Source organism: Haemorhous mexicanus, chromosome 39 (genome assembly GCF_027477595.1).
Source record: "Haemorhous mexicanus isolate bHaeMex1 chromosome 39, bHaeMex1.pri, whole genome shotgun sequence".
Taxonomy (NCBI): domain Eukaryota; kingdom Metazoa; phylum Chordata; class Aves; order Passeriformes; family Fringillidae; genus Haemorhous; species Haemorhous mexicanus.
The window spans coordinates 90411-111508 of record NC_082379.1 but is presented as its reverse complement, the minus strand read 5'-3'; the positions used below and the strand labels follow the sequence as shown (position 1 = coordinate 111508).

At 60.3% G+C, this 21098-nt stretch overlaps 1 protein-coding gene across 1 annotated transcript; it reads right to left on the bottom strand.

Moving 5' to 3' along the window:
- Positions 1 to 3642: 3642 nt before the first annotated feature.
- Positions 3643 to 19840, bottom strand: LOC132341364 (trypsin-like). Its single transcript, XM_059872861.1, has 5 exons — positions 19789 to 19840; positions 15444 to 15609; positions 6287 to 6540; positions 5110 to 5249; positions 3643 to 4048 (listed from the first exon to the last, which is right to left on the bottom strand). The coding sequence occupies exons 1-5, from the start codon at positions 19823 to 19825 to the stop codon at positions 3887 to 3889; spliced, it is 759 nt and encodes a 252-aa protein (XP_059728844.1). The 5' UTR covers positions 19826 to 19840; the 3' UTR covers positions 3643 to 3886.
- Positions 19841 to 21098: the final 1258 nt, after the last annotated feature.

Sequence of the window (21098 nt, the reverse complement as noted above, 5' to 3'; positions counted from 1 at the left end):
CCTCACAGTTCCCTCCATTTTCCCCTCACTCTTCCCTCCATTTTACCCTCATATATCCCACCATTTCCACTTCTCTCTTTCCTCCATTTCCCCCTCACTCTTTCCTCCATTTCCCTTCACTCTTCCCTCCATTTTCCCCTCACGTTTTCCTCACTTTCCCCCTCACATTTCCCTCCATTTCTCCCCTCACATTTCCCTCCATTTCCCCCTCACTCTTCCCTCCATTTTCCCCTCACGTTTTCCTCACTTTCCCCCTCACATTTCCCTCCATTTCCCCCTCACTCTTCCCTCCATTTTCCCCTCACGTTTCCCTCCATTTTCCCCTCACATTTCTCTCCATTTTACCCTCATATATCCCACCATTTCCACTTCTCTCTTCCCTCCATTTCCCCCTCACTCTTTCCTCCATTTCCCCTCACATTTCCCACCCTTTTCCCCTCACATTTCTCTCCATTTCTCCCTCACAATCCCTCAATTTTCCCCCTCACATTTCCCTCCATTTCCCCCTCACTCTTTCCTCCATTTCCCCTCACATTTCCCTCCATTTTCCCCTCACATTTCCCTCCATTTTCCCTTCACATTTTCATCCATTTTCTCTCTCACCTTTCCCTCCGTTTTCCCCCTCTCTCTTCCCTCCATTTTCCCCTCAAATTTCCCACCATTTCCCCCTCACGTTTCCCTCCCATTTCCCCCTTCTCTCTTCCCTCCATTTTCCCCTCACATTTCCCTCCATTTTCCCCTCACGTTTCCCTCCATTTCCCCCCTCTCTCTTCCCTCCATTTCCCCCTCTCTCTTCCCTCCATTTCCCCCTCACATTTCCCTCCATTTCCCCCTCACATTTCCCTCCATTTTCCCCTCACATTTCCCTCCATTTCCCCCTCACATTTCCCTCCATTTTCCCCTCACATTTCCCTCCATTTCCCCCTCACCTTTCCCGCCATTTCCCCCTCACAATTCCCAACCCTTCTCCCACATCTTTCCTGCCTTTTTCCCCCCTCATTTTTCCTGCTATTTTCCCCTCACATTTCCAGCCCTTTCCCCTTAGATTTCCCACCATTTTCCCCTCATATTTTCCACCATTTTCCCCCCTCATTTTTCCCACCATTTTCCCCTCAGAATTTCCACCATTTCCCCCCTCATGCCCCTCACCTTTTTTCCTCACTTTTCCCATCTTTCCCCCTCATTTTCCTGCACTTCTCCCTCTCAAATTTTCCACCATTCCTCCCTCACGTTTCCCTCATTTTTCCCCTCACATTTCCCATCCTTTCCCCCTCATATTTTTCCTCACGTTTCTCTCCATTTTCCCCCTAATTTTCCCGCCATTTCCCCCTCACAATTTTCCCTTCACATTCTCTACCTTTTCCCCCTCACATTTCCCTCATTTCCCCCCTCGTGTTTTCCACCTTTTCTGCTCACATTTCCTGCCCTTTTTATCCTCAGTTTTTCCTCTTTTCCCCTCAGTTTTTCCTCATTTTCTCACTCACATTTCCCTAGTTTTCCCCTCATCTTTGTCATCCTTTCCCCCTGACATTTTCCTCGCTTTTCCCTCCATTTTCCCCCCTCACTTTTCCCGCCATTTTCCCCTCACCTTCCTCACCTTTTTTCTTTACCTTTCCCATCTTTCACTCTCATTTTCCCACTTTTTTTCCCCCTCAAATTTCCCACCTTTTCCCCCTCACCTTTCCCTCGTTTTTCCCCTCACATTTCCCACCCTTTTCCCTCAAAATTCCCATTTTCCCCTCACCTTTCCCGCCATTTCCCCCTCTCATTTCCCGCCATTTTCCCCTCAGAATTCCCATTTTCTGCCTTTTTTCCCTCACTTTTCCTCGTGTGGGAGGGGCTTGGGGGGGGATTTGGGGGTCTTGATGTGACATCCAGGCCCCTCCAGGTGCCCCCCAGGTGTTACAAGGAGCCCCCCAGGTGTGCTCCAGGTGTGCTCTGGTGTGCCAGGTGACATCCAGGTGCCCCCCAGGTAATCCAGGTGACATCCAGGTGACCCCCAGGTAGTACAAGGAGCCCCCCAGGTGCGCTCCAGGTGTGTTCAGGTGCTCCAGGTGACACTCAGGTGCCACCCATGTGCTTCAGGTGACCCCCAGGTATTACAAGGAGCCCCCCAGGTGTGCTCCAGGTGTGCTGTGGTGGGCCAGGTGACATCCAGGTGACCCCCAGGTATTACAAGGAGCCCCCCAGGTGCGCTCCAGGTGTGTTCAGGTGCTCCAGGTGACACTCAGGTGCCACCCATGTGCTTCAGGTGACCCCCAGGTATTACAAGGAGCCCCCCAGGTCACATCCAGGTGTGCTCTGGTGGGCCAGGTGACATCCAGGTGACCCCCAGGTATTACAAGGAGCCCTCCAGGTGCGCTCCAGGTGTGCTCTGGTGTGCCAGGTGACATCCAGGTGCCCTCCAGGTGCTCCAGGTGACATCCAGGTGACCCCCAGGTACTACAAGGAGCCCCCAGGTGAACTCCAGGTGTGCTCTGGTGTGCCAGGTGACATCCAGGTGCCCTCCAGGTGCTCCAGGTGACATCCAGGTGACCCCCAGGTACTACAAGGAGCCCCCAGGTGAACTCCAGGTGTGCTCTGGTGTGCCAGGTGACATCTAGGTGACCCCCAGGTGTTACAAGAAGCCCCCCAGGTGTGCTCCAGGTGTGCTCAAGTGCTCCAGGTGACACCCACGTGCCGCCCAGGTGCTTCAGGTGCCCCCCAGGTATTACAAGGAGCCCCCCCAGGTGTGCTCCAGGTGTGCTCTGGTGTGTCAGGTGGCACCCACGTGCCCCCAGGTGCTCCACATGACATCCAGGTGCCCCCCAGGTATTACAAGAAGCCCCCCAGGTGTGCTCCAGGTGTGCTCTGGTGTGCCAGGTGACACCCACGTGCCCCCCAGGTGCTCCAGGTGACATCCAGGTGCCCCCCAGGTACTACAAGGAGCCCCCAGGTCACATCCAGGTGTGCTGTGGTGTGCCAGGTGACATCTAGGTGACCCCCAGGTGTTACAAGGAGCCCCCCAGGTGTGCTCCAGGTGTGTTCAGGTGCTCGAGGTGACACTCAGGTGCCACCCACATGCTTCAGGTGACCCCCAGGTGTTACAAGGAGCCCCCCAGGTGTGCTCCAGGTGTGCTCAAGTGCTCCAGGTGACACCCAGGTGCTGCCCAGGTGCTTCAGGTGCCCCCCAGGTATTACAAGGAGCCCTCCAGGTGTGCTCCAGGTGTGCTCTGGTGGGCCAGGTGACATCCAGGTGCCCTCCAGGTGCTCCAGGTGACATCCAGGTGCCCCCCAGGTATTACAAGGAGCCCCCAGGTGTGCTCCAGGTGTGCTCTGGTGTGCCAGGTGACACCCACGTGCCCCCCAGGTGTTACAAGAAGCCCCCCAGGTGTGCTCCAGGTGTGCTCTGGTGTGCCAGGCGACACCCATGTGCCCCCCAGGTGCTGCACATGACATCCAGGTGCCCCCCAGGCACTAAAAGTAGTCCCCAGGTGCACTCCAGGTGTGCTCTGGTGTGCCAGGGGACATCCAGGTGCCCCCCAGGTGCTGCAGGTGACACTAAGGTGACCCCCAGGTGCTGCAGGTGACACTAAGGTGACCCCCAGGTATTACAAGGAGCCCCTCAGGTGTTACAGGTGAAGTCAAAAAACCACTCAGGTGTTAAAAGGAGCCACTCAGGTGTTACAGGTGAGGCCAAGGAGCCCCTCAGGTGCTCCCCAGATGCTCCAGGTGAGCCCCAGGTGACCCCCCAGGTGTTACAAGGAACCTCCCAGGTGTCACAGGTGAGGCCAAGAAGCCTCCCAGGTGTTACAGGGCAGGTCAAGGAGCCCCGCAGGTGCATCCAGGTGCCCCTCAGGTGCCCTCCAGGTGCCCTCCAGGTGCCCTCCAGGTGGGCCCAGGTGTCTCAGTCTCCGCCGTTGGCGCGGATGGTGCGGCGGATCCAGGAGGTGAAGGCGCAGACCCGGCTGTACACACCTGGCTTGCCCTGCTGGCCGCACACCTGAAGCCCCCAGGAGACCACGCCCTGCAGGTACCCCTCGCACACCAGCGGGCCCCCGGAGTCACCCTGGGACAGGTGAGACAGGTAAGAGATGGGTGAGATAGATGGGACAGGTGGGACAGGTGAGACAGGTAAGAGATGGGTGAGATAGATGGGACAGGTGGGACAGGTGGGACAGGTAAGACAGGTGGGACAGGTGAATCCCCCCAGGTGTTTCCCACCCATTCCTCCCTATACAGGTGAGTCCCCCATACAGGTGAGTCCCTTCAGGTGTTCCCCAGGTGTTTCCCACTCCCATTCCCCCATACAGGTGATTCCCCCCAGGTGTTCCCCAGGTGTGTCCCACTCACATCCCCCCCCACACAGGTGAGTCCCTGCAGGTGTCTCCCCCCCCATCCCCCCATCCAGGTGAGTCCCCCCAGGTGTTCCCCAGGTGTTTCCCACTCCCATCCCCCCCATCCAGGTGAGTCCCCCCAGGTGTTCCCCAGGTGTTTCCCACTCCCATTCCCCCATACAGGTGAGTCCCCCCAGGTGTTCCCCAGGTGTTTCCCACTCCCATTCCCCCCATACAGGTGATTCCCCCCAGGTGTTCCCCAGGTGTTTCCCACTCACATCCCCCCACACAGGTGAGTCCCTGCAGGTGTCTCCCCCCCCATCCCCCCATCCAGGTGAGTCCCCTCAGGTGTACCCCAGGTGTTTCCCACTCCCATCCCCCCCATAAAGGTGAGTCCCCCAGGTGTTTCCCCCCATCCCCCCCATACAGGTGAGTCCCCCATACAGGTGAGTCCCCCAGGTGTTCCCCAGGTGTTTCCTACTCCCATTTCCCACATCCAGGTGAGTCCCTGCAGGTGTTCCCCAGGTGTGTCCCACTCACATCCCCCCCATACAGGTGAGTCCCTGCAGGTGTCTCCCCCCCCATCCCCCCATCCAGGTGAGTCCCCCCAGATGTTCCCCAGGTGTTCCCCACTCCCATTCCCCCCATACAGGTGAGTCCCCCCCACACAGGTGAGTCCCCCCAGGTGTTCCCCAGGTATGTCCCACCCAGTCCCCCCACCAGGTGAGTCCCCCCCCCACACCCGACCCCTCCCCCACCCTCTCAGGTGTGCCTCCCCCACACCTGGCCGCACCTGGCAGGAGTCGGTGCTGTCACCGGCGCGGCCGCCGGCGCAAAGCATGTTGGGAGTGATGGCACCTGGGTACAGGTGAGCGCAGGCGGCGTTGGACCAGGTGAACACCTCCCCACACTGCAGCACGTCCGGGAACGCACCTGGCACAGGTGACAGCAGTCAGGGACAGGTGAGGACGGGGGGGGATGGGTGGGACAGGTGTGGGACAGAGGAGGACAGGTGGGACAGGTAAGGTCAGGTGTGAGACAGGTAAGGGACAGGTGATGGATGGATGGATGGATGAGGACAGGTAGAACAGGTGTGAGGGACAGGTGGGGATGGATGGCACAGGTGAGTCACCCAGGTGTGTGTCCCCACCCCCTAAGCTTCCCCCCCAACCCCCTCACCTGCCCCCAGGTGTGTCCCCACCCCCTCACCTTCCCCCCCACCCCCTCACCTGTCCCCCAGGTGTGTCCCAACACCTCACCTGTCCCTCAGGTGTGTCCCCACACCTCACCTGTCCCCAGGTGTGTCCCCACCACCCCTTCACCTGCCCCCAGGTGTGTCCCCACCCCCTCACCTTCCCCCCCACCCCCTCACCTGTCCCCCAGGTGTGTCCCCACCCCCTCACCTGTCCCCCAGGTGTGTTCCCACCCCCCCACCTTTCCCCCAGGTGTGTCCCCACCACTCCTTCACCTGCCCCCAGGTGTGTCCCCACGCCCTCACCTTCCCCCCCCACCCCCTCACCTGCCCCCCAGGTGTGTCCCCACCACCCCCTCACCTGCTCCCAGGTGTGTCCCCACCCCCTCACCTGTCCCACAGGTGTGTGCCCACCCCCTCACCTTTCCCCCCACCCCCTCACCTGTCCCTCAGGTGTGTCTTGACCCCTTCAACTGCCCCCAGATGTGTCCCCACACCTCACCTGTCCCCAGGTGTGTCCCCACCCCTTCACCTGTCCCTCAGGTGTGTCCCCACCCCCTCACCTGTCCCCTAGGTGTGTCTCGACCCCCTCACCTGCCCCCAGGTGTGTCCCCACCCCCTCACCTTCCCCCCCATTCCCTCACTTGTCCCCCAGGTGTGTCCCCACCCCCTCACCTTTCCCCCCCACCCCCTCACCTGTCCCCCAGGTGTGTCCCCACCCCCTCACCTGTCCCCCAGGTGTGTCCCCACCCCCTCACCTGTCCCCCAGGTGTCTCACCTTGCGGGCTGCGGGTGCTGCCCCATCCGGACACCACACACCTGTCCCCTACCTGGGGACACCTGCGGGGCAGCGGCACGGGGCTCACCCTGGGGCTCAGGTGGGCGGGGCTACTCAGGCGCAGCAGCATGACGTCACTGTCATGGCGGCCGGGCTGGTAACGCGGGTGCACGAAGGCGCGCGCCCAGGTGAGGCATTGCTCCGTCCCATCGCGCTCCTTCAGGTTGTGCGCGCCCAGCAGGACCCGCAGGGGGCTGGACAGGTAAAGGTGAGCACAGGTGAGCGCAGGTGAGCTCACCTGGGACAGGTAACTACACCTGGGACAGGTAAATACACCTGGGACAGGTAACTACACCTGGGACAGGTAAATACACCTGGGACAGGTAAAAGTGTGGGTGGGGGGGACAGGTGAGGCTCAGCCCTGCCCATTTCAGGACCCACAGGGGGCTGTGGATGGACAGGTGAGCACAGGTGAGCGCAGGTGAGCTCACCTGGGACAGGTAAATACACCTGGGACAGGTAACTACACCTGGGACAGGTAAATACACCTGGGACAGGTAACTACACCTGGGACAGGAAACTACACCTGGGACAGGTAAATACACCTGGGACAGGAAACTACACCTGGGACAGGTAAATACACCTGGGACAGGTAAAAGTGTGGGTGAGGGGGGACAGGTGAGGCTCAGCCCTGCCCCTTTCAGGATCTGCTGGCCCAGGGGGCTGTGGATGGACAGGTGAGCACAGGTGAGCACAGGTGAGCTCACCTGGGACAGGTAACTACACCTGGGACAGGTAAATGGGGGTTTGTAATGGGACAGGTGAGGTCCCATCAGGCTGTGCTGGCCCCATAGGACCCACAGGGGGCTGGACAGGTAAAGGTGAGCACAGGTGAGCTCACCTGGGACAGGTAAATACACCTGGGACAGGAAACTACACCTGGGACAGGTAACTACACCTGGGACAGGTAAATACACCTGGGACAGGAAACTACACCTGGGACAGGAAACTACACCTGGGACAGGAAACTACACCTGGGACAGGTAAATACACCTGGGACAGGAAACTACACCTAGGACAGGTAAATACACCTGGGACAGGTAACTACACCTGGGACAGGAAACTACACCTGGGACAGGTAAATACACCTGGGACAGGTAAAAGTGTGGGTGGGGGGGACAGGTGAGGCTCAGCCCTGCCCATTTCAGGACCCACAGGGGGCTGTGGATGGACAGGTGAGCACAGGTGAGCCCAGGTGAACTCACCTGGGACAGGTAAATACACCTGGGACAGGTAACTACACCTGGGACAGGTAAATACACCTGGGACAGGTAAAAGTGTGGGTGGGGGGGGACAGGTGAGGCTCAGCCCTGCCCATTTCAGGCTCTGCTGGCCCAGGGGGCTGTGGATGGACAGGTGAGCACAGGTGAGCTCACCTGGGACAGGTAAAGGGGGATTTATAACGGGACAGGTGAGGCTTGGTGTGCCCAGGTGTGTTTCCATCCCGCTCAGGTGTATGCCAGGTGTACCCAGGTGTGCCCAGGTGTGTGCCCACGTGTGTCCAGATGTTTCTGAGATGTCCCCAAGTGTACCACAGGCGTACCTAGGTGTATTCAGGTGTGCCCAGATGTGGTTTTATCCCACTCAGGTGTATCCCAGCTGTACCCAGGTGTACCCCAGGTGTACCCCAGGTGTGCCCAGGGGTGCCCAGGTGTACCCTAGGTGTGCTCAGGTGTGCCCGGGTGTATCTGAGATGTGCCCAGGTGTGCCCTGGCATACCTCAGGTGTGCCCAGGTGTGTTTCTATCCCTCTCAGGTGTACCCCAGGTGTGCCCAGGTGTGCCCAGGTGTGCCCAGGTGTGTTCCTATCCCTCTCAGGTGTACCCCAGGTGTGCCCCAGGTGTGCCCCAGGTGTGCCCCAGGTGTGTTTCTATCCCTCTCACCTGTCGCTGTGGCAGTGGGCGGCGGTCAGGACCCAGCTGCGGCCCACCAGGACCCCCCCGCAGTGGATGGCGCCCCCCAGGTGTGCCCAGGTGTGCCCAGGTGTGTTTCTATCCTTCTCAGGTGTGCCCAGGTGTGCCCAGGTGTGCCCAGGTGTGTTTCTATCCCTCTCAGGTGTACCCCAGGTGTGCCCAGGTGTGCCCAGGTGTGCCCAGGTGTGTCTCACCTGTCGCTGTGGCAGTGGGCGGCGGTCAGGACCCAGCTGCGGCCCACCAGGACCCCCCTGCAGTGGATGGCGCCCCCCAGGTGTGCCCAGGTGTGTTTCTATCCCCCTCAGGTGTACCCCAGGTGTGCCCAGGTGTGCCCAGGTGTACCCCAGGTGTGCCCAGGTGTGCCCAGGTGTGTTTCTATCCCTCTCAGGTGTACCCCAGGTGTGCCCAGGTGTGCCCAGGTGTGCCCAGGTGTGTTCCTATCCCTCTCAGGTGTACCCCAGGTGTGCCCAGGTGTGTTTCTATCCCTCTCAGGTGTACCCCAGGTGTATCCCAGGTGTGCCCAGGTGTGTCTCACCTGTCGCTGTGGCAGTGAGCGGCGGTCAGGACCCAGCTGCGGCCCACAAGGACCCCCCCGCAGTGGATGGCGCCCCCCAGGTGTGCCCAGGTGTGTTTCTATCCCCCTCAGGTGTACCCCAGGTGTGCCCAGGTGTGCCCAGGTGTACCCCAGGTGTGCCCAGGTGTGCCCAGGTGTGTTTCTATCCCTCTCAGGTGTGCCCCAGGTGTGCCCAGGTGCGCCCAGGTGTGCCCAGGTGTGTTTCTATCCCCCTCAGGTGTGCCCAGGTGTGCCCAGGTGTGTTTCTATCCCTCTCTGGTGTACCCCAGGTGTGCCCAGGTGTGCCCAGGTGTGTCTCACCTGTCACTGTGGCAGTGGGCGGCGGTCAGGACCCAGCTGCGGCCCACCAGGACCCCCCCGCAGTGGATGGCGCCCCCCAGGTGTGCCCAGGTGTGCCCAGGTGTGTTTCTATCCCTCTCAGGTGTACCCAGGTGTGCCCAGGTGTGCCCAGGTGTGTTTCTATCCCCCTCAGGTGTACCCAGGTGTACCCCAGGTGTGCCCAGGTGTGCCCAGGTGTGTTTCTATCTCTCTCAGGTGTACCCCAGGTGTGCCCAGGTGTGCCCAGGTGTGTTTCTATCCCTCTCAGGTGTACCCCAGGTGTGCCCAGGTGTACCCCAGGTGTGCCCAGGTGTGCCCAGGTGTGTCTCACCTGTCGCTGTGGCAGTGGGCGGCGGTCAGGACCCAGCTGCGGCCCACCAGGACCCCCCCGCAGTGGATGGCGCCCCCCAGGTGTGCCCAGGTGTGTTTCTATCCCCCTCAGGTGTACCCCAGGTGTGCCCAGGTGTGCCCAGGTGTACCCCAGGTGTGCCCAGGTGTGCCCAGGTGTGTTTCTATCCCTCTCAGGTGTACCCCAGGTGTGCCCAGGTGTGCCCAGGTGTGCCCAGGTGTGTTCCTATCCCTCTCAGGTGTACCCCAGGTGTGCCCAGGTGTGTTTCTATCCCTCTCAGGTGTACCCCAGGTGTATCCCAGGTGTGCCCAGGTGTGTCTCACCTGTCGCTGTGGCAGTGAGCGGCGGTCAGGACCCAGCTGCGGCCCACAAGGACCCCCCCGCAGTGGATGGCGCCCCCCAGGTGTGCCCAGGTGTGTTTCTATCCCCCTCAGGTGTACCCCAGGTGTGCCCAGGTGTGCCCAGGTGTACCCCAGGTGTGCCCAGGTGTGCCCAGGTGTGTTTCTATCCCTCTCAGGTGTGCCCCAGGTGTGCCCAGGTGCGCCCAGGTGTGCCCAGGTGTGTTTCTATCCCCCTCAGGTGTGCCCAGGTGTGCCCAGGTGTGTTTCTATCCCTCTCTGGTGTACCCCAGGTGTGCCCAGGTGTGCCCAGGTGTGTCTCACCTGTCACTGTGGCAGTGGGCGGCGGTCAGGACCCAGCTGCGGCCCACCAGGACCCCCCCGCAGTGGATGGCGCCCCCCAGGTGTGCCCAGGTGTGCCCAGGTGTGTTTCTATCCCTCTCAGGTGTACCCAGGTGTGCCCAGGTGTGCCCAGGTGTGTTTCTATCCCCCTCAGGTGTACCCAGGTGTACCCCAGGTGTGCCCAGGTGTGCCCAGGTGTGTTTCTATCTCTCTCAGGTGTACCCCAGGTGTGCCCAGGTGTGCCCAGGTGTGTTTCTATCCCTCTCAGGTGTACCCCAGGTGTGCCCAGGTGTACCCCAGGTGTGCCCAGGTGTGCCCAGGTGTGTCTCACCTGTCGCTGTGGCAGTGGGCGGCGGTCAGGACCCAGCTGCGGCCCACCAGGACCCCCCCGCAGTGGATGGCGCCCCCCAGGTGTGCCCAGGTGTACCCCAGGTGTGCCCAGGTGTGTTTCTATCCCTCTCAGGTGTACCCCAGGTGTGCCCAGGTGTGCCCAGGTGTGTTTCTATCCCTCTCAGGTGTACCCCAGGTGTGCCCAGGTGTGCCCAGGTGTGTTTCTATCCCTCTCAGGTGTACCCCAGGTGTGCCCAGGTGTGCCCAGGTGTGCCCAGGTGTGTCTCACCTGTCGCTGTGGCAGTGGGCGGCGGTCAGGACCCAGCTGCGGCCCACCAGGACCCCCCCGCAGTGGATGGCGCCCCCCAGGTGTGCCCAGGTGTGCCCAGGTGTGTTTCTATCCCTCTCAGGTGTGCCCAGGTGTGCCCATGTGTGTTTCTATCCCTCTCAGGTGTACCCCAGGTGTGCCCAGGTGTACCCCAGGTGTGCCCAGGTGTGTTTCTATCCCTCTCACCTGTCGCTGTGGCAGTGGGCGGCGGTCAGGACCCAGCTGCGGCCCACCAGGACCCCCCCGCAGTGGATGGCGCCCCCCAGGTGTGCCCAGGTGTGCCCAGGTGTGTTTCTATCCTTCTCAGGTGTGCCCAGGTGTGCCCAGGTGTGCCCAGGTGTGTTTCTATCCCTCTCAGGTGTACCCCAGGTGTGCCCAGGTGTGCCCAGGTGTGCCCAGGTGTGTCTCACCTGTCGCTGTGGCAGTGGGCGGCGGTCAGGACCCAGCTGCGGCCCACCAGGACCCCCCCGCAGTGGATGGCGCCCCCCAGGTGTGCCCAGGTGTGCCCAGGTGTGTTTCTATCCCCCTCAGGTGTACCCCAGGTGTGCCCAGGTGTGCCCAGGTGTACCCCAGGTGTGCCCAGGTGTGCCCAGGTGTGTTTCTATCCCTCTCAGGTGTACCCCAGGTGTGCCCTGGTGTGCCCAGGTGTGCCCAGGTGTGTTCCTATCCCTCTCAGGTGTACCCCAGGTGTGCCCAGGTGTGTTTCTATCCCTCTCAGGTGTACCCCAGGTGTATCCCAGGTGTGCCCAGGTGTGTCTCACCTGTCGCTGTGGCAGTGAGCGGCGGTCAGGACCCAGCTGCGGCCCACAAGGACCCCCCCGCAGTGGATGGCGCCCCCCAGGTGTGCCCAGGTGTGTTTCTATCCCCCTCAGGTGTACCCCAGGTGTGCCCAGGTGTGCCCAGGTGTACCCCAGGTGTGCCCAGGTGTGCCCAGGTGTGTTTCTATCCCTCTCAGGTGTGCCCCAGGTGTGCCCAGGTGCGCCCAGGTGTGCCCAGGTGTGTTTCTATCCCCCTCAGGTGTGCCCAGGTGTGCCCAGGTGTGTTTCTATCCCTCTCTGGTGTACCCCAGGTGTGCCCAGGTGTGCCCAGGTGTGTCTCACCTGTCACTGTGGCAGTGGGCGGCGGTCAGGACCCAGCTGCGGCCCACCAGGACCCCCCCGCAGTGGATGGCGCCCCCCAGGTGTGCCCAGGTGTGCCCAGGTGTGCCCAGGTGTGTTTCTATCCCTCTCAGGTGTACCCAGGTGTGCCCAGGTGTGCCCAGGTGTGTTTCTATCCCCCTCAGGTGTACCCAGGTGTACCCCAGGTGTGCCCAGGTGTGCCCAGGTGTGTTTCTATCTCTCTCAGGTGTACCCCAGGTGTGCCCAGGTGTGCCCAGGTGTGTTTCTATCCCTCTCAGGTGTACCCCAGGTGTGCCCAGGTGTACCCCAGGTGTACCCCAGGTGTGCCCAGGTGTGCCCAGGTGTGTCTCACCTGTCGCTGTGGCAGTGGGCGGCGGTCAGGACCCAGCTGCGGCCCACCAGGACCCCCCCGCAGTGGATGGCGCCCCCCAGGTGTGCCCAGGTGTGTTTCTATCCCCCTCAGGTGTACCCCAGGTGTGCCCAGGTGTGCCCAGGTGTACCCCAGGTGTGCCCAGGTGTGCCCAGGTGTGTTTCTATCCCTCTCAGGTGTACCCCAGGTGTGCCCAGGTGTGCCCAGGTGTGCCCAGGTGTGTTCCTATCCCTCTCAGGTGTACCCCAGGTGTGCCCAGGTGTGTTTCTATCCCTCTCAGGTGTACCCCAGGTGTATCCCAGGTGTGCCCAGGTGTGTCTCACCTGTCGCTGTGGCAGTGAGCGGCGGTCAGGACCCAGCTGCGGCCCACAAGGACCCCCCCGCAGTGGATGGCGCCCCCCAGGTGTGCCCAGGTGTGTTTCTATCCCCCTCAGGTGTACCCCAGGTGTGCCCAGGTGTGCCCAGGTGTACCCCAGGTGTGCCCAGGTGTGCCCAGGTGTGTTTCTATCCCTCTCAGGTGTGCCCCAGGTGTGCCCAGGTGCGCCCAGGTGTGCCCAGGTGTGTTTCTATCCCCCTCAGGTGTGCCCAGGTGTGCCCAGGTGTGTTTCTATCCCTCTCTGGTGTACCCCAGGTGTGCCCAGGTGTGCCCAGGTGTGTCTCACCTGTCACTGTGGCAGTGGGCGGCGGTCAGGACCCAGCTGCGGCCCACCAGGACCCCCCCGCAGTGGATGGCGCCCCCCAGGTGTGCCCAGGTGTGCCCAGGTGTGTTTCTATCCCTCTCAGGTGTACCCAGGTGTGCCCAGGTGTGCCCAGGTGTGTTTCTATCCCCCTCAGGTGTACCCAGGTGTACCCCAGGTGTGCCCAGGTGTGCCCAGGTGTGTTTCTATCTCTCTCAGGTGTACCCCAGGTGTGCCCAGGTGTGCCCAGGTGTGTTTCTATCCCTCTCAGGTGTACCCCAGGTGTGCCCAGGTGTACCCCAGGTGTACCCCAGGTGTGCCCAGGTGTGCCCAGGTGTGTCTCACCTGTCGCTGTGGCAGTGGGCGGCGGTCAGGACCCAGCTGCGGCCCACCAGGACCCCCCCGCAGTGGATGGCGCCCCCCAGGTGTGCCCAGGTGTGCCCAGGTGTGCCCAGGTGTGCCCAGGTGTGTCTCACCTGTCGCTGTGGCAGTGGGCGGCGGTCAGGACCCAGCTGCGGCCCACCAGGACCCCCCCGCAGTGGATGGCGCCCCCCAGGTGTGCCCAGGTGTGTTTCTATCCCCCTCAGGTGTACCCCAGGTGTGCCCAGGTGTGCCCAGGTGTACCCCAGGTGTGCCCAGGTGTGCCCAGGTGTGTTTCTATCCCTCTCAGGTGTACCCCAGGTGTGCCCAGGTGTGCCCAGGTGTGCCCAGGTGTGTTCCTATCCCTCTCAGGTGTACCCCAGGTGTGCCCAGGTGTGTTTCTATCCCTCTCAGGTGTACCCCAGGTGTATCCCAGGTGTGCCCAGGTGTGTCTCACCTGTCGCTGTGGCAGTGAGCGGCGGTCAGGACCCAGCTGCGGCCCACAAGGACCCCCCCGCAGTGGATGGCGCCCCCCAGGTGTGCCCAGGTGTGTTTCTATCCCCCTCAGGTGTACCCCAGGTGTGCCCAGGTGTGCCCAGGTGTACCCCAGGTGTGCCCAGGTGTGCCCAGGTGTGTTTCTATCCCTCTCAGGTGTGCCCCAGGTGTGCCCAGGTGCGCCCAGGTGTGCCCAGGTGTGTTTCTATCCCCCTCAGGTGTGCCCAGGTGTGCCCAGGTGTGTTTCTATCCCTCTCTGGTGTACCCCAGGTGTGCCCAGGTGTGCCCAGGTGTGTCTCACCTGTCACTGTGGCAGTGGGCGGCGGTCAGGACCCAGCTGCGGCCCACCAGGACCCCCCCGCAGTGGATGGCGCCCCCCAGGTGTGCCCAGGTGTGCCCAGGTGTGTTTCTATCCCTCTCAGGTGTACCCAGGTGTGCCCAGGTGTGCCCAGGTGTGTTTCTATCCCCCTCAGGTGTACCCAGGTGTACCCCAGGTGTGCCCAGGTGTGCCCAGGTGTGTTTCTATCCCTCTCAGGTGTACCCCAGGTGTGCCCAGGTGTACCCCAGGTGTGCCCAGGTGTGCCCAGGTGTGTCTCACCTGTCGCTGTGGCAGTGGGCGGCGGTCAGGACCCAGCTGCGGCCCACCAGGACCCCCCCGCAGTGGATGGCGCCCCCCAGGTGTGCCCAGGTGTGTTTCTATCCCCCTCAGGTGTACCCCAGGTGTGCCCAGGTGTGCCCAGGTGTACCCCAGGTGTGCCCAGGTGTGCCCAGGTGTGTTTCTATCCCTCTCAGGTGTACCCCAGGTGTGCCCAGGTGTGCCCAGGTGTGCCCAGGTGTGTTCCTATCCCTCTCAGGTGTACCCCAGGTGTGCCCAGGTGTGTTTCTATCCCTCTCAGGTGTACCCCAGGTGTATCCCAGGTGTGCCCAGGTGTGTCTCACCTGTCGCTGTGGCAGTGAGCGGCGGTCAGGACCCAGCTGCGGCCCACAAGGACCCCCCCGCAGTGGATGGCGCCCCCCAGGTGTGCCCAGGTGTGTTTCTATCCCCCTCAGGTGTACCCCAGGTGTGCCCAGGTGTGCCCAGGTGTACCCCAGGTGTGCCCAGGTGTGCCCAGGTGTGTTTCTATCCCTCTCAGGTGTGCCCCAGGTGTGCCCAGGTGCGCCCAGGTGTGCCCAGGTGTGTTTCTATCCCCCTCAGGTGTGCCCAGGTGTGCCCAGGTGTGTTTCTATCCCTCTCTGGTGTACCCCAGGTGTGCCCAGGTGTGCCCAGGTGTGTCTCACCTGTCGCTGTGGCAGTGGGCGGCGGTCAGGACCCAGCTGCGGCCCACCAGGACCCCCCCGCAGTGGATGGCGCCCCCCAGGTGTGCCCAGGTGTGCCCAGGTGTGTTTCTATCCCTCTCAGGTGTACCCCAGGTGTGCCCAGGTGTGCCCAGGTGTGTTTCTATCCCTCTCAGGTGTGCCCAGGTGTGCCCAGGTGTGTTTCTATCCCCCTCAGGTGTACCCCAGGTGTGCCCAGGTGTACCCAGGTGTGCCCAGGTGTGTTTCTATCCCTCTCAGGTGTACCCCAGGTGTGCCCAGGTGTGTCTCACCTGTCGCTGTGGCAGTGGGCGGCGGTCAGGACCCAGCTGCGGCCCACCAGGACCCCCCCGCAGTGGATGGCGCCCCCCGGCTGCAGCAGCAGCACCTGGTACGGGTGGCGCCGCCGCTCGCACCTGGCCCCGCCCACGATGCGGTTCTCGTCCGCCCCCGCGGCCGCTGCCGACCAGGAGAAACCAGTTAGAACCGGTACGGACCAGTTCGAACCGGTACGGACCAGTTCGAACCGGTACGGACCAGTTAGAACCAGTACAGACCAGTTAGAACCAGTAAAAACCAGTTAGAACCGGTACGGACCGGTTAGAACCAGTACGGACCAGTTAGAACAGGTACGGACCAGTTAGAACCAGTACGGACCAGTTAGAACCAGTACGGACCAGTTAGAACCAGTACGGACCAGTTAAAACCAGTAAAAACCAGTTCGAACCGGTACGGACCAGTTAGAACCAGTATGGACCAGTTAGAACAGGTACGGACCAGTTAGAACCAGTACGGACCAGTTAGAGCCAGTACAGACCAGTTAGAACTGGTACGGACCAGTTCGAACCGGTACGGACCAGTTAGAACAGGTACGGACCAGTTAGAACCAGTACGGACCAGTTAGAACCAGTACGGACCAGTTAGAACCAGTACGGACCAGTTAAAACCAGTAAAAACCAGTTCGAACCGGTACGGACCAGTTAGAACCAGTACGGACCAGTTAGAACCGGTATGGACCAGTTAGCACCGGTACAGAGCAGTTAGAACCAGTATGGACCAGTTAGCACTGGTACGGACCATTTAGAACCAGTACAGACCAGTTCGAACCGGTACGGACCAGTTAGAACCAATAAAAACCAATTAGAACCAGTACGGACCAGTTCGAACCAGTACGGACCAGTTAGAACAGGTACAGACCAGTTCGAACCGGTACGGACCAGTTAGAACCAGTAAAAACCAGTTAGAACCAGTATGGACCAGTTAGCACCGGTACGGAGCAGTTAGAACCAGTACGGACCAGTTAAAACCAGTAAAAACCAGTTCGAACCGGTACGGACCAGTTAGAACCGGTACGGACCAGTTAGAACCAGTACGGACCAGTTAAAACCAGTAAAAACCAGTTAGAACAGGTACGGACCAGTTAGAACCAGTACGGACCAGTTAGAACAAGTACACACCAGTTAGAACCGGTATGGACCAGTTAGAACCGGTACGGACCAGTTAGAACCAATAAAAACCAGTTAGAACCGGTACGGACCAGTTAGCACCGGTACAGAGCAGTTCGAACCAGTATGGACCAGTTAGCACTGGTACGGACCAGTTAGAACCAGTACAGACCAGTTAGAACCGGTACGGACCAGTTCGCACCGGTACGGAGCAGTTAGAACCAGTACGGACCAGTTAAAACCAGTAAAAACCAGTTAGAACCGGTACGGACCAGTTAGAACCAGTATAGACCAGTTAAAACCAGTATGGACCAGTTAGAACCAGTACGGACCAGTTAGAACCGGTACGGACCGGTTCAAACCAGTAAAAAGCATTTAGAACCATTACGGACCAGTTCAAACCAGTAAAAACCAGTTAGAACCAGTACAGATCAGTTAGAACCAGTATGAACCAGTTAGAACCAGTACGGACCAGTTAGAATCAGAATGGATCAGTTAAAACCAGTAAAAACCAGTTAGAACCATTACGGACCAGTTAGAACCAGTACGGACCAGTTAGAACCAGTAAAAACCAGTTAGAACCTGTACGGACCAGTTCAAACCAGTTAGAACCAGTATGGACCAGTTAAAACCAGTAAAAAACAGTTCGAACCAGTATGGACCAGTTCAAACCAGTAAAAACCAGTTAGAACCAGTATGGACCAGTTAGAACAAGTACGGACCAGTTAGAACCAGTATGGACCAGTTAGAACCGGTACGGACCGGTTCAAACCATTAAAAACAAGTTAGAACCAGTATGGACCAGTTAGAACCGGTACGGACCGGTTCAAACCAGTAAAAACCAGTTAGAACAAGTATGGACCAGTTAGAACCAGTAAAAACCAGTTAGAACCAGTATGGACTAGTTAAAACCAGTATGGACCAGTTAGAACCAGTAAAAACCAGTTAGAACCGGTACGGACCAGTTCAAACTAGTTAGAACCAGTATGGACCAGTTCAAACCAGTAAAAACCAGTTAAAACCAGTAAGAACCAGTTAGAACCAGTAGAAACCAGTACAGACCAGTACAGACCAGTTTGGACTGGTGGTCTCCCAGTACCCCCAAAGAACCTCCCCAGTCCTTGTTAGCACCCACGTCCACTGGTGACCAGTAGGGACCAGTTCAAACCAGTAAAAACCAGTTAGAACCAGTACGGATCAGTTAGAACCAGTAGAACCCAGTTTGGACCAGTTTGGACAGGTGGTCTCCCAGTTCAGCCCAGTTCATCCCAGTACCCCCAAAGAGCCTCCCCAGTTCTCATCAGCACCCCTGGCCGCTGCGCACCAGTATGGACCAGTATAAACCAGTATGGACCAGTATAAACCAGTATTGACCAGTTAGAACCAGTGGAAACCGGTAGAAACCAGTTTGGACCAGTTTGGACTGGTGGTCTCCCAGTCCCTCCCAGTCCATCCCAGTCCCTCCCAGTCCATCCCAGTCCTCCCAGTTCCTCCCAGTCCCTCCCAGTCCCTCCCAGTCCCTCCCAGTCCCTCCCAGTCCCCCCAGTCCATCCCAGCCCATCCCAGTCCTCCCAGTTCCTCCCAGTCCCTCCCAGTCCATCCCAGTCCATCCCAGTCCTCCCAGTCCCTCCCAGTCCCCCCAGTCCATCCCAGTTCCTCCCAGTCCCTCCCAGTCCATCCCAGTCCCTCCCAGTCCCCCCAGTCCCTCCCAGTCCCCCCAGTCCATCCCAGTTCCTCCCAGTCCCTCCCAGTCCATCCCAGTTCCTCCCAGTCCCTCCCAGTCCATCCCAGTCCCTCCCAGTCCATCCCAGTCCATCCCAGTTCCCTCCCAGTCCATCCCAGTCCCTCCCAGTTCCCCCCAGTCCCTCCCAGTCCATCCCAGTGCTCCCAGTGACCTCTCGCTTCCCACCCACTCCCTCCCAGTTCATCCCAGTTCCTCCCAGTTCATCCCAGTCCCTCCCAGTGCCCCCAGTTCACCCTCCCAGTACAAACCAGTTCACCCTGTCAATTGCCTCCCACTCATCCCAGTCCCTCCCAGTCCCTCCCAGTTCATCCCAGTCCCTCCCAGTTCAAACCAGTGTCCCCAGTTCACCTCTGGCTCCCTCCCAGTATGGCCCAGTGTCCTCCCAGTGCTCCCAGTTCAAACCAGTGCTCCCAGTTCATCCCCAGTTCAGTTCCACTTCCCTCCCAGTTCCTCCCAGTTCATTCCCAGTGCCCCCAGTTCAGTCCCAGTGCTCCCAGTGCTCCCAGTATAAACCAGTGCTCCCAGTTCATCCCAGTTCACTCCCAGTGCTCCCAGTTTAAACCAGTGCTCCCAGTTCATCCCAGTCCCTCCCAGTGTCCCCAGTTCACCTCTGGCTCCCTCCCAGTATGGCCCAGTGTCCTCCCAGTGCTCCCAGTTCATCCCAGTGCTCCCAGTTCATCCCAGTTTACTTCCAGTGCTCCCAGTTCACTCCCAGTCCATCCCAGTGCCCCCCAGTACAAACCAGTACAAACCAGCAGCTCCCAGTACCGCCCCCAGTTTGCTCCCAGTTCCTTCCCAGTGTCCCCCAGTCCAAACCAGTACAAACCAGTACAAACCAGTACAAACCAGTGGCCAGCAGCCCCCTCCCAGTGCCTCCCAGTCCAAACCAGTATAAACCAGTACAAACCAGTGGCCAGCAGCAGCAGCGGGACCCCCCTCCCAGTGCCCCCAGTCCCTCCCAGTACAAACCAGCAGCTCCCAGTGCCCCCCCAGTTTGCTCCCAGTTCACTCCCAGTGCCTCCCAGTCCAAACCAGTATAAACCAGTACAAACCAGTGGCCAGAAGCAGCAGCGGGAACCCCCTCCCAGTGCCCCCCAGTCCAAACCAGTACAAACCAGTATAAACCAGTACAAACCAGTGGCCAGCAGCAGCAGTGGGACCCCCCCTCCCAGTGCCCCCCAGTGCCTCCCAGTACAAACCAGCAGCTCCCAGTGCCCCCCCAGTTCACTCCCAGTTCCTTCCCAGTGCCCCCCAGTTCAAACCAGTTCAAACCAGTACAAACCAGTGGCCAGCAGCAGCAGCGGGACCCCCCTCCCAGTGCCCCCCAGTGCCTCCCAGTCCAAACCAGTATAAACCAGTACAAACCAGTGGCCAGCAGCAGCAGTGGGACCCCCCCTCCCAGTGCCCCCCAGTGCCTCCCAGTCCAAACCAGTATAAACCAGTACAAACCAGTGGCCAGCAGCAGCAGCGGCAGCAGCCGCTCCATCGGGAGGAGGAGGAGGGGGAGGAAGGAGCCGCGGCCTTTAAATCCCAGTTCAGACCAGTTCAAACCAGTTCAGCCCAGTGCCCATCCCAGTCCCTCCCAGTTAAATCCAGTCCCTCCCAATCCCTCCCAGTTCAGCCCAGTTCAGCCCGTTCCCCCTCCCAGTCCCTCCCAGTCCCTCCCAGTTCAGCTCAGTGCCCATCCCAGTTCCTCCCAGTCCCTCCCAGTTCAGCCCAGTCCCTTTTCCAGTCCCTCCCAGTTAATTCCAAGCCCTCCCAGTTCAGCCCAGTTCAATCCCAGTAACTCCCAGTTCAGGCCAGTCCCTTCCCAGGGCCCCTGAGTGCCCATCCCAGTCCATCCCAGTTCGTCCCAGTTCCCCTTCCAGGGCCTCCCAGTCCCTCCCAGTTCATCCCAGTTCATCCCAGTCCCTCCCACTGCCCCAAAGTGCCCTTTCCAGTTTAGCCCAGTTCAGCCCAGTGCCCTTCCCAGTCCCTCCCAGTTCCACCCAGTTCAGCCCAGTTCATCCCAGTGCCTCAAAGCACCCTTCCCAGTACAGCCCAGTGCTCCCAGTTTCTCCCCAGCCCTCCCAGTTCATCCCAGTACCCTCCCAGGCCCTCCCAGTTTGTCCCAGTGTGGTCCCAGTGTCCTACCAGTACCTCCCAGTTCATCCCAGTTTGGTCCCAGTTCATCCCAGTGTGGTCCCAGTTCGGTCCCAGTTCATCCCAGTTCATCCCAGTAACCTCCCAGTCCATCCCAGTGCCCTCCCTGTCCCTCCCAGTTCATCCCAGTTCAAACCAGTGCCCGGCGGTGACCGAGAGGGGGCGCTAAGCAGCCACTTCCGGGACTACAGCTCCCATCGTGCCCCGCGCCCCATAGAGACAATGTATTTCCTGGACTACAGCTCCCATCGTGCCCCGCGCCCCATAGAGACAATGTATTTCCTGGACTACAGCGCCCATCGTGCCCCGCGCCCCATAGAGACAATGTATTTCCTGGACTACAGCTCCCATCGTGCCCCGCGGCGGCTTTCCCGCTCTCTTTAAAGTGACCCCAGTCCATCCCAGTCCCTCCCAGTATATCCCAGTGCTCCCAGTGATCTCTCGCTTCCCACCCACTCCCTCCCAGTTGCTCCCAGTTGCTCCCAGTCCATCCCAGTCCATCCCAGTCCCCCCCAGTCTGCCCCAGTCCATCCCAGTCCATCCCAGTCCCCCCAGTCCCCCCCAGTCCCCCCAGTCCCTCCCAGTCTCTCCCAGTCCCTCCCAGTCCCTCCCAGTCC